This window comes from Bubalus kerabau, chromosome 17, assembly GCF_029407905.1.
Source record: "Bubalus kerabau isolate K-KA32 ecotype Philippines breed swamp buffalo chromosome 17, PCC_UOA_SB_1v2, whole genome shotgun sequence".
NCBI classification, from domain to species: Eukaryota; Metazoa; Chordata; class Mammalia; order Artiodactyla; family Bovidae; genus Bubalus; species Bubalus kerabau.
The window spans coordinates 39,502,531-39,517,600 of NC_073640.1; the positions used below are offsets into that span (position 1 = coordinate 39,502,531).

At 43.3% G+C, this 15,070-nt stretch overlaps 1 protein-coding gene and 1 long non-coding RNA gene across 3 annotated transcripts in view; one reads left to right on the top strand and one right to left on the bottom strand.

The window, feature by feature from the left end:
* Positions 1–7,219: 7,219 nt before the first annotated feature.
* LOC129632540 (uncharacterized) lies at positions 7,220–9,648 on the bottom strand. Its single transcript, XR_008704579.1, has 2 exons — positions 9,409–9,648; positions 7,220–7,474 (listed from the first exon to the last, which is right to left on the bottom strand). It is a non-coding gene; the product is annotated as an uncharacterized LOC129632540 (long non-coding RNA).
* Positions 9,649–9,725: 77 nt separating this feature from the next.
* Positions 9,726–15,070, top strand: part of SNTB2 (syntrophin beta 2) — a 69,806-nt gene continuing 64,461 nt past the window's right edge. For both annotated transcript variants that reach the window (XR_008704577.1, XM_055554256.1), the window contains exon 1: positions 9,726–10,332. Coding sequence is in view for 1 of the 2 variants with exons in the window: in XM_055554256.1 (XP_055410231.1) it covers positions 9,753–10,332 (580 nt within the window). In the remaining variant the exon portion in view is untranslated. The remainder of the gene's footprint in view (positions 10,333–15,070) is intronic.

The window sequence follows — 15,070 nt, forward strand, 5'->3', positions numbered from 1 at the left end:
CAGCTTCAGCATCAGTCCTTCCAATGAATATTCAGGACTGATCTCCTTTAGGATGGACTGGTGGGATCTCTTTGCAGTCTAAGGGGCTCTCTAGAGTCTTCTCCAACACCACAGTTCAAAAGCATCAATTCTTTGGTGCTCAGCTTTCTTTATAGTCCAACTCTCACATCTATACTCCTGGAAAAACCTATACTACTGGAAAAACCATAGCTTTGCCTACACAGACCTTTGTTAAAGTAATATATCTGCTTTTTAATATGCTGTCTAGGTTGGTCATAGCCTTTCTTCCAAGGAGCAAGCATCTTTTAATTTCATGGCTGCAGTCACCTTCTGCAGTGATTTGGGAGCCCAAACAATAAAGTCTGTCATTGTTTCCCCATCTATTTGCCATGAAGTGATGGGACTGGATGCCATGAGCTTAGTTTTCTGAATGTCGAGTTTTAAGCCAACTTTTTCATTCTCTTTCACTTTCATCAAGAGGCTCTTTAGTTCTTCTTCGCTTTCTGCCATAAGGGTGGTGTCATCTGTATATCTGAGGTGTGAAATATTGATATTTCTCCCGGCAATCTTGATTCCAGCTTGTGCTTCATCCAGCCTAGCATTTCTCCATGATGTACTCTGCATATAAGGTAAATAAGCAGGGTGACAATATACAGCCTTGACGTACTCCTTTCCCAGTTTGGAACCAGTCTGTTGTTCCATGTCCAGTTCTAATTGTTGCTTCCTGACCTGCATACAGATTTCTCAAGAGGCAGGTCAGGTGGTCTGGTATTCCCATCTCTTTAAGAATTTTCCACAGTTTGCAGTGATCCACACAGTCAAAGGCTTTGGCATAGTCAACAAAGCAGAAAGAGAAGTTTTCTGAACTCTTGCTTTTTCGATAATCCAATGGATGTTGGCAATTTGATCTCTGGTTCCTCTGCCTTTTCTAAAACCAGCTTGAATATCTGGAAGTTCATGGTTCACATACTGTTGAAGTCTGGCTTGGAGAATTTTGAGCATTACTTTACCAGCGTGTGAGATGAGTGCAATTGTGCAGTAGTTTGAGCATTCTTTGGTATTGCCCTCCAGCCTGGAAAGGGGGAAAAAAATGAGAATTTCTAGTAGAACTAACAGAGGTAATAAGATAAACAGAGCCTTATAATATATAATATAAAGGAAAGCCTATTTCGGGTTTGCTAAGAGAGAACAGATATAACAAGGTGTATAATGGTTGGTTTATAATGTCCTTTTTGCCCCATCTTTTTATGTTTTTTTTCCAGTGAGAAGAGTAAACAAATAGATGCAACATTTCAGGTCATTTGTGTAAAGTAACTCTCCTCTCTCTCAAGTACACCTTCTTAGTGAGACATATTCTTCCAGTCTGCATTTGACTGGTCTAGCCCAGGCTTTCAGTAGACTGGAATATCCTGCCCTTCCTAAGAAATCTTGGAGGTCTTCTTTTGTGTGATTGCAATCAAAGTTCAAGTCACTGAGCTACAGTGACTATGACCAGAAGGAGGCTGCTGCCGCCGCTGCTGCTAAGTCACTTCAGTCGTGTCCGACTCTGTGCGACCCCATAGACGGCAGCCCACCAGGCTCCCCCGTCCCTGGGATTCTCCAGGCAAGAACACTGGAGTGGGTTGCCATTTCCTTCTCCAATGCATGAAAGTGAAAAGTGAAAGTGAAGTCGCTCAGTTGTGTCCGACTCTTAGCGACCTCATGGACTGCAGCCTACCTTGCTCCTCCTTCCATGGGATTTTCCAGGCAAGAGTACTGGAGTGGGTTGCCATTGCCTTCTTTCTCCGAAGGAGGCTAGAATGCCTTAAATATTAACTCACTCGCTTTTCCCTGACTGTAGAGCTATAAATTCATAGACTCTTTATTAACTGGAATCTAGTTTAAGACTTGCTTTACTTAACTTTAAACATATTCTGAAATCCTGTTGATGGTGGCAGGTGTAATTCTGACAGAGAGGGCTCACAGATCATCTGAGTGAGGAAGTAAAACTTTTCTGAAAGTAGAAAGCATTCCTTTGCAACATTTCCAGCCAATGACTTGGACTTCCATAAATGGTATGGGAAGTAAAAGCTTTGGGCCTTGAAATTTTTCCTAAGCGGAGAGTTTCTGAATTACAAATGAAGCAGAAAGTGATTGGGGCAGAAAGTTAGAGAAATTGGGGGAAGGGAAAGGGAAATAGTGTATGTAAGGGACACTTTGGGGCCTGCATTTTAGGGTGATTTTACTTTAGGAGTTTGTGTAACCTAGACGCATTATGTTTCTGTTTCAGGCATTTTGCAGACTGCTGCTCATACTTGAGTGCCACAGAAAAATTTTGAGCTGAGACCAACTTGAGAAAGGTCATATTTGCGAACCTGACTCAATTGCTTTAAAAATTCACTTTTCTCATGCAGCAACTAGTAATTGGATCTCTGAATGGATAATGAAACCTTTACCAGGGAGATTACACCAGTTTAGATGGAGAGAAACTGAAATCTTGGAATATTGGAAGAAAGTTAGAGATCATGTACTCTGAGGGTTTTAAAGTTTTTTTTTTTTTTACGTATCAAAACTTTCTTCAAATGGAACTTTGTTCTGAACTGAAATATATGCTACAGATAAAAGTGGAGCTGTTTAGGCTTTTGGGGGTGAGGGTGGGGGAACGAGGCCCAAGATTTTCTGAAAGAAACCTATGTGGCTCTTGGCCTCATTTTTATACTCACACTCATGGAAATGGAGAACAAGAGAAGGTGATTTTTCCCATGGTTACACAATGGTTCATTAGAAGCCAAGGTAGCATCCTTAATAATTATTCTTCTACTGTCTCTTAGCAGGAGGGATGCACTCATAAATAGGATTAGCAGGTGTGATCTGCTAAGGATTTTCCATTCCACAGGCTGCAGAAAAGGTGTTGAAGCATTTCTTGCTCTGGATGAGCACTTGATTTCGCTATTAGCATGAGTTCTCTGGGCAGTCTTGTGTGTAAACCAGAGAGTGTTGTAATGAATGACCTCGCATGGTGTCTGCTGGTGCTCTCATGGGGATGTTACTCTGAGGTTCATTCTTAGGGCTGGACTTGCTAACTCATATGGTGCTCATTTTCTTTCAGTTTCCCTTTGGAGTTGAATATATGTCCGTCATAAGGGTTTGAAAGCACTTACTTATTTCCTTAAAACTTTGACACTGTAGTGATAGACTTTAGTTTTAGCCTGTCCAATGGGTGAAAAATAGTGTTCTGCCTTTTCTTGTTTACTCATGAGTTTGCTCACTTTTTGGTGTATTTGGCTATTTGGCTAATTGTGTAAATGGCATGACCTCTTCTCCTTTTCCTCCTAATGTGTTGTCTCTTTCTTTCATATTTCAAGGCATTTTATGATGTATCCAATAAACTCTCCGTGGTGGTGGAAATGTTCTGTATCTGTGCTGTACCATAGCCACATCTGGCTGTTGAGCACTTGAAATGTGGCTTGTATGACAAAAGAACTGAATTTTTAAATTTTAATTGACTTTAATCTAGGAATTCCCTAGCTATTCAGTGGTTAGTACTCTGCACTCTCACTGCTGAGGGCCCAGGTTCAGTCCCTGGTCAGGGAACTAAAATTTAATAAGCCACATAGTGCAGCCAAAAAAAAAAAAAAAAATTAAATAGCTATGTGTAGCAAGTGGGTTTCTTAGTGGACAACACAGATCTAGATATTAAGGCTTAGCTTGTGTCAGTTCTGTCTTTAGAACTTAATATCTATTTAACATACATTTATTGAGTGTCTGCTATATGCTTTGTATCAGCCAACAGACAGAAGATGGTGTTAGCCCTCAAGAACTTCACTCCCTAGTTGAGGAGAGAAGCCCATCAACATTAGAGATGAGTACAAAGAAGGGGCACCTAATGAGGTTGAAGGTAGGAGACAGTCCTTGAGAACTGGGTAGGAATTAGCAAGGTGGAAAGGAAAAGACAAGAGGCCTTCCTGCAGCATTCTGCATGCAAAGGTCTGAAGCAAGAGCATAGCCTGTCCAAGGGTTCACCAGTAGTTCCATGAGGTTGAAACACAGCATAGATCAGAAATGGAGGAAAATGGGGCTGAAGGGTACGTAGTCCTGGGCGCACCCTGGGGGGTGACAGCTTCCCCAGCTGATAGTAACAAGCAGCAGATGAAGCACCTAGGAAAGGTAAGAGTGGAGAGCGCAGAGGAGAGCTAAGCAGCTTAGGTAAGGAGATTTGGATCAAGAGCCCTTAAGCCCATGTGTAGTGAAAAATAGGGCCAGATGGGAGTGGACCTTGAAGTCTGCAGTTAAGAATTATCATTCAGTGGAAGACACAGTTATGAACCACTCACATTCAAAGAGATGGCACAGTAAAAATGTCCACTTGTGTAAGTAAAGGGCAGAAGAGACTGGCAGTTAGGGAGGCAAATAACAGGCTCTTGTGTAGGTTCTTACCTCGGGGTTTGTATTAGTTTGCTAGGGTTGCCATACTGCATCACAGTCACTGGGTAGCTTAAACAACAGAAGTTCATCCTCTCACAATTTTGGAGGCTAGAAATCTGAGATCAAGGAAGTAACATTTCCTCAGTTTCTTCTAAGGCCTCTTTCCTTGGTTTGTAGAGGGCCCTTTTCTCCTTGAGTCTTACCCGTGTGTCTGTGTCCTAATCTGTTTATAAGTTACATTGGATCAGGGCCCACCCTAATGACCTTATTTTAATTTAATTACCTCTTTAAAAACCCTGTCTCCAAACACAGTCTCACTCTGAGGTGCTGGGGACCTGGATTTCACCTTATAAATTTTGAGGAAACACGATTCAGCCCATGACAGTGTGTGTGGAAGGGCTTCAGGGGCTTTGTGAGCCCCCAGGTTTGAATGCTGAGTTTTACACAAATGTGCATGTGTCTGAGGTGGGTGGGTCCCCAGCAGGCAGCTGATTCCCAAGGAGATCGATGTGTACGTGAAAATCACTTCAGTCACGTCCAACTCTGCAACCCTGTGGATGTGGACTATAGCCCACCAGGCTCCTCTGTCTATGGGATTCTCTAGGCAAGAATACTGGAGTGGGTTGCCATGCCCTCCTCCAGGGGATCTTCCCAACCCAGGGATTGAACCTGCCTCTCTTTTGTCTCCTGCATTGGCAGGCGGGTTCTTTACCACTAGTGCCACTTGGGAAGCTCAAAGGATCCATGATCCCTCCCCAGTTGGCTGTTCATGTGAGACGAAGGCCTTACTGGAAATGCCACAGGCATCGATAAACATGATTTGTTGTTCACTTGTATATGAAGAAAGAGAGTTTAAGCTGACTAGAAGACTACAGGTGTTAACTGCAAGGCACTGGAAATTCCATTAGAACTGGTATGGAAGGAAAGTGGATTTTTATTTTTGGACCTTATTTGAATTTCATGGGAAATTATATAATTACCATGATTGTCAATAAAAAACACTGGTGAATTTCCGTAACTTAAGTGGATTCAATGAACTAAACTTCTGCTTGTTAATGTCCTAATATTTTCCTAAAAGGAAAGTCACAGAACTACAAAACTGTCACCAGCTGCTTCTCATTAGGAATGTGGTTAACAGATGTGGGTTTTCAGTTATAACGCTTGAGATAGTTAATCCATTTTTGTGGGTTTCAGATGGATAGTGATTTATCTTGGTGGGATGAATTTTAAAATACGCTTGCATCAGCTAAAGGGTACTGTAGGCGCCTTTTCCTCTTGCACTTCATGTTTGTGCTGGAGAGAAAAACACACTCTAGGATATTTCTCCTGGAAGACAAAGTCATACTGTCGAAAGGGACAGTTGATCTCACTGTTCCCTAACGGGTGGATATTTTTTCAGAGTTGGATGTTGGATTGGTTATCTTCCAAGCTGCTTTCTCCCTCTGGCCTCTTCGTTAGTAGTGACTGAGCAGCTCTTGCTTTTGTTCCTCTGGCATCAGGCCGCCTTTGTGGTGTAACCTTCAGGCTTGCTAAGGGCTGCAGTTTTGCCTGAGGCCCTCCTTCCTCATGAAATTACACAACACTCAAACCTTGGAAGCAGCCCCAGATCCACTAATTCTTTCCTTTGGCGGACTTTTGGCACTCTGTACTCCCTTTTAGCCGAAGTGTAGCTTTACGCAAGATCTGTTTGTTACCAAAATTAATTTGGCCATTTGCCCTTTAAGCCTGGAATCAAATAATAGGATGGTGGACTCATTCCTCGATAAAGTATAGACTCTCAGCTGGAGAGTTTCTTCCAAAGGTTTTCATTGTGGCTGCTGCTAAAGGTCAGCAGGTAATGAGATCAGCAGCAGCACTCTTCATAGAACTCGTATCAGGTACAGTACTGCTAAGCACTTTGCAACCATCATCCCAGTCAACCGTCCCAGCCGCCCTTTGAGGTAGATGTCTGAAGTTTGTCGAAGAACACTGAGGCCTATGACCTCAGTCCCTTGAGTGCTGTCATATAACTAGTAAGTGGCCAGACTATGATTTGAACCTTGTGCTTTTATTTTTGTTTGTTTGAGGCAAGCACCTGATACAGGTTTATTTGTTAATTTTTTAAATTGGAGTATAATTGCTTTACAACGTTGTATTAGTTTCTGCTGTACAACAACATGAATCAGCCATATGTATACATATATCCTCTCCCTCTGTAGCCTCTCTCTCACCCCTCTAAGTCATCACAGAGCTGAACCTTGTGCTCTTAATTACCATGCTATATCGCACACGTAGTATGAGAGAAAAGAAGAAAGGGGAAGAAGGGTCATTGGCTTTTGAGAGAGCCTAGAATCAGAGCCTGAGTCAGAATTGTAGGAAATTATGGATCTGAGAGTGCTAACCCAACCCCCTCACTTTAAAGTATTGTAGTGATGATGCCTGCCTTATTCTGAGAAAACGGTAAGATAACAGCTTGAGCAGAGAATACCTACTGATAGGTGACAGGAATGAAAGGTGATTAGGAATTATCGCAGCCATTCCCTTTTTTAGAGGCAGATAAAATAGCATGCTTGTTCAAAGAATTACGTGTGCTTGTCTTGCCATCCCTAAGAAACTATGGGAACAGATGTGTACTCTTTTTAATTCAGATTTCATTATCCACAGTAAGTAGATTTCCACGGACTATTTGAGATTTCCTAGATGGCAATTTTCACTCTGCAAGGAACCAATAACCTTCAGAGGGATTATTTGAAATGACTGCAGCACAGGAGGCACTGAATTTCAGTCAATCACGTGTTTAATGAGTTCCTTCTCTGCAAGGTGGTATTTTTGGAAGAGTGGGGAACAAAAGGAAGTCGATGGGTGGTTCCTGCCCTCCTGTATTCTGTAACCTACTTAGACAAACAAGCAAGGCATAGAATAAAGTTGTTCAAAGGAAAAAGAATCCCAACAAATTGGGAAGACGAGAAAACTGGGATGAGATCTTGCAAGGTGGTTAAGTGGTTAAAAGGGGCAGGGAGCGTTTAGAAGGATGGCCTCCAGCAGGAATGTGTGGGGCGTCCTTGGGAGACTCTGGGTGAGTTTGGCCAATCTGTAGTGATGAAAGAGAATATGGAAAATTAATTTAAGTTCTGATGGAAGAGCTTATAAAACCAGTTCAATAGTTTGGAATCCCAATATCAATCTCCATTACCTTCTCTCTTCCTAGGGTTATTTTGCTATATAACTTATGTAAGTGCCCTCACCTACTATTTAGTTGTAAGATCTATGACTTCCTTCAGTTCTGTTGACCAAAAGGTCATGACATTTTTGGAAAGAATTTCCAGCACTTCCCTTTTGCTCATCAGGGTATCTTCAAGTGCCCAACCTTTGGGTGATTATGTACGTAAAAGGTTCAAAATTCTGCTTATACTCTAAGGAATCAGCTGCCAAGTGCTCTCTAATAAGCAGAAATTTCACATAACTCAGGCCTCTGGGGGCTCACGCCTCAGCTGGAGCAAAGCCAGAAACGTCTGTGACTGCAGGTGCACGTGGGCACATTGGGACCTGCCGGAACAGTGAGCTGGCCTCACTGCAGTTGATTTAGGAGAGGCTGGAGGGTTGAGCTTCTGCTGACACTTGCAGCTTGGAAAATCCTGCTCTGCCAATTGCAAAGAGGATTCTGCTGTAATGATTTTTTAGGGGTAAGACACTCTTCTCATTGTGAATTCTTTCTTCACTTGGGCTCTGGGTGACTTCTAGTCTCTATTTTTATTGTTTTCACTTCTGGTATAGGAGGCTCTTTGAAAGTTTCTGCCCATACTTGAATGCGCATTCAGAGTGTTGTATGGATACAGCTTACGAGCTTCAACATGAACTTCATGAGCAAGCAGGTATACAAACCCCTTTTACAGGAGTTGGTGTACACTCCCTGGGCTGGCATCCCCCTTCTCCGCCCCCCCCACCAGCTCCCCTCCTGCCCAAATGAAAATAGGGGAATTTTGCTTTTCCTGCCCCCCAAAAAAAGGAACGTTAGAGGGCACGGTGATCTCATGTTTTTGAGATCGATCTTCCCAGCGTGATTTCTGGACCTCATCCTTGAGGTCTGGACTTCTTTTTTTAAAAAGAAAAAAAAAAAAAAAAAAAACACTGGACCAGGAGGGTGGGAGGCGTGAGTTGTCTGTTTCTTCATTGTGGGGTTTGGGCCAGAATCTTTGACTTTCTGGGCCTCAGTTTCCTCAGCTCTTTTTTTTGTTTTGTAATTTTAAGGTGAGATAGCTGATTTATTCTCCCCATTCTACTAAATCAATGTCTTTTTTTCCTTTGAGTATAATTGCTTTACAATGTTGTGTTACTTTCTGCTCTTGGAGCCCATGAAACTGGAAGAAGCAAGTGGAGTGTATCACCTATATCTTTGGATAAAAGCTGCTGCAGGCCCTACATTGTGCAGTGTTTCTGGGGAGGCCCATGTGCACTTGCCCCAACATAAAGCCATGACCTCCAGGGTGAGAAAGTTAGATCTACAAATTCAAGTCCAAACACCTCCAAATATGTGGTTATATGCGGCTTTTTACACTCGTATCTTGTCATTGCCACTGACCCTATCCTCTGTTGACATTGGATTCTGGCATCTCCCTAAGTAACCATCATTTTACAGATATCTTTGAGACCTATCTATCGTGGCTGCGGGGCTAAAGATACCTTTCCTCTGACATTACTGGCAAGTAAACGGGATTACAAAACAGAGTGACAAATGCTTGGACTTTTGAGTTTCATTGTCACCTCTGTTAAGGCTGACCCCAGGCCCAACTAAATGTTCTCTTCTGCTCACAGTGCATTTTCTACTTGACACTCACCACATACTATAACATCAGGTTAGCTGATTATCATTTTTCCTCCCCAACTAGACTCTCAGCTGTGGTGCATTTTATTCATCTCATCTCCAGGCCTCAAAAAGGAGCACACTTGGCGGAGCTTTCCATAAACCAATCAATGCAAAAGTGAATCTGCAACTCGTTCTGTAAACCAATCAATGCAAAAGTGTACCTGCGACTGGGTCTTGCAGGCTTGCAAAGTGCCTCTCGAAGCTGATTTTACTCTCCGTGCCCAGGCAGCTCTGGCGAGTTGCACGGTAGAGGTCAGGAGCTGGGGGTGGGGAGATCGGAGGCGTACGAGGGAGAAGGTGAGACAGAGCCCAAACCACGCGAGCTACCACTGTAACCCACGGGACTGCGGGCAACTCCTTAACCTCCCGGAAGCGGTTCGGCTGTCCTCTCCCGACACCTCCGGAAGGTGGGCGTGGCCTCATGAATAATGAATCGCCGCCGAGGGCGGGGCCGGGCCCGCCCCCACGGGCGGGAAGAGGGAAGCGCCGAGGCTGCCTCACTGGAATGAGGGTAGCTGCGGCGACTGCGGCGGCGGGAGCGGGGCCGGCCATGGCGGTGTGGACGCGGGCCACCAAAGCGGGGCTGGTGGAGCTGCTCCTGAGGGAGCGCTGGGTCCGAGTGGTGGCCGAGCTGAGCGGGGAGAGCCTGAGCCTGACAGGCGACGCCGCGGCGGCTGAGTCTGAGCCTGCTCTCGGGCCCGCGGCGGCCGCCTTCAACGGCCTCCCGAACGGCGGCGGCGCCGGCGACTCGCTGCCCGGGAGCCCGAGCCGCGGCCTGGGCCCCCCGAGTCCACCCGCGCCGCCGCGGAGCCCGGCGGGCGAGGCGGGCGCGTCACCGCCGGTGCGCCGCGTCCGTGTGGTGAAGCAGGAGGCGGGCGGCCTGGGCATCAGCATCAAGGGCGGCCGCGAGAACCGGATGCCGATCCTCATCTCCAAGATCTTCCCGGGACTGGCGGCCGACCAGAGCCGGGCGCTGCGGCTGGGCGACGCCATCCTGTCGGTGAACGGCACCGACCTGCGCCAGGCCACCCACGACCAGGCCGTGCAGGCGCTGAAGCGCGCGGGCAAGGAGGTGCTGCTGGAGGGTGAGCCGGGCCGGCGGGCGGGCGGCGCTGGGCTGGGCTGGCCGGCGCTCACTTTGTTCTGCCACCCTGCCCCCTTTTGCGGGGCCAGCCCCTTCCCTCCCACCCGGAGACCTCACCTTCCCCTCTGCTGGCGGCAGGCTTCCCCACAACCCCGTTGCTGGGGCTTTGAGAATGGAAAAACTGATGCTCCCTGCAGGAAAAGTTGGGCAGCCGCCGAAGTGTGGCTTGCAGTCCCCTAGGAAGGTTTTAGTTTGGAGCAGCCGTGCTTGAAGCCCCGCCTCTGCACGCTAAGCTGACTCGAAGAACTAGAGCAGGACTTCTGAAGGTCTCCGTTTGCCTCCTGAGTGACGCTTTCTTCACTCACCTCTGGCTTCTCAGGGCAGGCAGGTCTGTTAAAAAAAAAAAAAAAAATTCATCCACACCGATGCCAGCGGTATGCTTGGGCAAACCACCAAAACGCTGGTTAATTTATGGGAATTTAACCCATCATTGGCTCTCAACAATAACCAAAGGAGATCATAGCACTTCATCGAAGCCAGAAAGCTGAAACAGCAAGTTTGTGTGGTTAATGAGCCTTGTTTAACAGTGGAGGCTCACGTGTTTGAATATTTACTGCCAACTAGAATTTTGCCCCTTTTTGCAGGAGACAGGGTGCCAGCTTCCTACCATTCACAGGCTTCAAGGCTTTAAAGCTTATTCAGAAGCCTGAAGTGTTAAATCTCAAGTTATGTTTGAATAGTCAGGATTATTCTTTTAAGTTTGAATGTGATCTATTACCTGGGTATTTTATGGAACTAAGGCAAAATAAATTTTATCTTCTTGAAGGACTCATGCATGTTGGAGGTAATATTACTTCAGAAATTTTTGAGCAATCAGCCTTATTTCACCCATTCAGTCATTTAAGAGGCATTTATTGCTGGCTATATAGAAGAGAATATAAAAGATGATGTGTCTCTATTTGGTGTCTAGTTGGGAAAATGATAGAAAAATGCAAAACAACTTACAAATTATAGATTGTGGAGTGCAAACTATATGAATACCAAGGGAGTGCAAAGTTAGAAAGTAGTGGAAATCAGCTTGATCAGGGAGGAGTTTTTCAAGAAGCTGAGTCTTGAGCCAGGTCTCCAAGGAAGTGATGGACATAGGCAGGGATGAGTCAAGAGGGTATTCCTGGCAGAGGAAGAACAGAAGGGAAGGGGTGGAGAGTGGAGGTAGGAAGGGGCCAGTCATCAAACTGACTGAGGGGCCAGAAGTCCAGCTTGGCAAAGTGATTTTCATTTTTTCCTAAATCTGCTAGTAAACATTTGGGAAAGTGTTAGTTTCCAAGTAAATATTTTAATGTGCTCTAATTGCGAAATTCCAGTGTCCCACCTTATAATATCCTATTTATAAATACTTATATTTCGCTTAGGTGGGGCTAGGCACTACTCAGAAATTAGTGTTAATAAAAGGAGTAAAATTATAAATTGTGGCGGTGTGGGTGGAATGTGTGTAAAAAAAGAAAAAGTTGCCATAAATGTGTATCTTGAAATTGTGCTAGCTAAGAATTTGGTTATAAATTCTTAGAGCCAGAATACTGACTGTAGTACTATTTATGTGGTGCTCAGTGGTGATGGGCAGATGTTTCAGCTCTTAACCCCATATCTATATTTTTTTAATCTAGTTTTTGTTTAGATATAATTTGAACCTGGTATTCACACCACTTAAATAAAAATCATCTAGTAAACACTTCACAGTATTTATTCACCTAAAATAGGCCGCATGTGCTTTTAGAAGGAGGCTTTACAAATGGCAGCATAACATTTAGTGAATGTCTGTTTACCTAACACAGGTTCTACTTTATTTTCCCATTTTCTAAAAGACAAGGCATTTTTGTTTTTATATGTGTGGAGAGATATGAAACTGAACTTTAAAAATCAAAGGATATAAAAATAAAATTGCTTATAATATGCAAAACCACTGCAAACAGTGATTTCATAGAATCAGTCAGACGTTTAAAATTGAGAGCTAGTGACCCATCCAGGAAGGCTACTTTTAAAAGATAGATTTTTATGCTTAGCCCTTAGAGTTTTAGAACTGAATGATCCTTCCATTTGATGTCTCAAAACTTGAAAAACTACCTTAGCATAGCACCGTGATGCTCTTTGGGTGAGTGCAGGGAATTTTAGGCATGCCTTTATCACCCCCCAGGCAAAGCAAAGCTGTAGTCTCTGGTTGCCTGTGGTTAGGGAACCCAGTGAATTGAAGGTTGTTTTTTTTTTTTTAATCTCATGGATTTGTAGGGATTATTCATTCATACATCAAAGGTTTATTCAGCTCTTCCACTTGCCAGAGGCGCTTAAAGATAGTCTGATTTCTGCCCTCAGGAAGTTTGGAGTTGAGATAAGAGAGAGTTAAGAAATAGTACAGCTAAGGGCTAAAAACAGTGTGAGAATACAACTCTGGAGAGGGTGCAGTACAAAGAAAGACCCTTGTGGGCATCAGAGGTTGAGGATGCCCAAGAAAAGGTTGATGGAGAAGTTCCAGTTTGAATCAAGCCTTCCCCTAAGGAGAGAGCTACCACCAGTAAAGACAAGTGAGAGACCTGAAGAAGTCACTTTGCCCAGGGAGGTTAGAGCACAAATGAGGGCTTTGTGGTCAGCTAGACCAGGGCATGTTTCTGGCTAGTGGTTTGTAACCCCTAGGCAAGTTACTCAACCTTGTTGCGCCTTAGTTTCCTCATCTGTAAAACCAGGATGATAATAACACCTCTTCACAGGGCTGTTGCTCATTTGACAGTTTACGTGCCGGGAGCCTTTTGGGGGAACTGGGAATAGAAGCAGTAAGCAACAGTAATGAAAACAAAGTCCGAATAAGGAAGGTAGGACTGGGTCGTGAAGGTATGCTACGAGTTAACACAGACACTCAGAATAGCCAGAATATCAAGTTGTTAAAATCCAGGGCTCCATTTTACTTGAAAAGAAATACATGATAAGAATAAGTTATTTTAGGTGAATAGGTCAAGAATGATTTTGCATTTCTTGCGTGCAGACCCCTTTTTCTAATCTTGTTTTCCTGTCATCTCTCATGTAGGCCAACTTTTTTATCCTTAAATTTTGCATTTACTTTTCCATCCCTCTGATTGTTCCTGTTCCTTCACACTTGTTGCTCAGAACCTTAAAACTTGCTAATAACCGTGTACTTGTAATTTTGACTAATGTCTGATGTTAAGATATGCAGAGATACACAGATTCTCAGCATAAAGGGGTGACAACTCTTCCATCATATTGTATGAGTAAAACTATATCTCTGTGTTAGAGACAGTCTATCCAGAAAGCTTCTAGAATTTATATTTGAATTAGACTACACATTGAAAAGTGTTCCAGAGGAGGTTAGGAAAGGCAGAATGGTGTTCAACGTAAGATCTGAAATTTGAGAAAAGGATCAGTAAAATTTTGAAGCAATTCTCGTTGGAATATTGCTGGAAAATCATCTTTTATTGTGTAAATATGATTCTAAAATTATTGTTATCAAAGCTATGGAAAAGAAAATAGTTAAGTATATAGAGGAAGTAGACTGATATGAAATTTAATTTCAGAGCTGAAAATAATTTTTGTATCTATAGTTTGAGATTTTGAGTGTTATATATGACTAATGCTTTGTGTATGTTAAAGGACATTTAACTGCTGATGTTAATAGGCTGCTCATTTGAAGAAGCTAGTTTGGGTTCTTACACTGCTGTTTTCTTCACTGTGTGTTGGAAAGTTTAAGAGTCTTCTAGAGAAAACATTTTATATTTTCTTTGAGACTTTGCCATATATATTCATCAGTCTGTGTCTTAAAGAACCACTAAATTGTCAGGACATTTTATGTTTCTGGATTTTGGTTTTTTTTGACTAGCCTCATTGTGTTTCATTTGAGTGATTAAGCATGTTTATATGAGCAGCCATATCTTTGTAACCAGATTATTTCTTATAGAGTCCCCTTCTTGCTAAAATATGCTCTCTAAATTATTAGAAAAATATGAGAAATTTATTGGTTCTAATACAGAGTGGTTATGAAAATTCTAAGAGCATTTTTGGAAACCATACCCGGGCTTTAATTTAGGTCTCAACTGTAACTCAGAACTTCAACTGATGTATTCCCTGGTCTATAGTCCTTCAAGGATAAAGATTACTTTACTTTGTGATCAGATGTGTATCTTTATACCTGAGGGATGAGGGCCTGTGGCTATGGAACAGTGTTCTGCTGGGCTTAGCAGACTGGGTCATTTGAGGATTCAATCACTGTCCTTGGCTAGGCTAGCATACTCTCCTCACCAGCTGAACAAATGATGCTGCTTGCTTGCATTTCCCACTGAATAGCATGACAGTGCCTTAAGTTTTTTACTTGGGTTTTAAAATTATATGTGCATTTTCATGTGTATTTTCTCATTTGACCTTTACACCGTCCTTTGAGGCTGATGTTGATTGCATTGAAGTTCATTCATGTTAAGTGAGTTACTGAATGTCTCAGAATTTCTCTTTATTTTTAGGGGAAAAATGTTCATGTTTCTTGTGAGCATGAGGAAAAGTCTTACCTGGAATATTGAAAATTGTTAAAAAAAAAAAAGTCTCACCTTGCAGATGAAGACTTAATGACCAAAGAGGTCAAATAAGCATGTTGAAGGTCATGTAACTAACCAGTTATGGAACTTGGACTAAGACCCAGTTAATTCACTGCTATCTCCCTGGTACCATGCTGTCTACAGCCAGTCAGT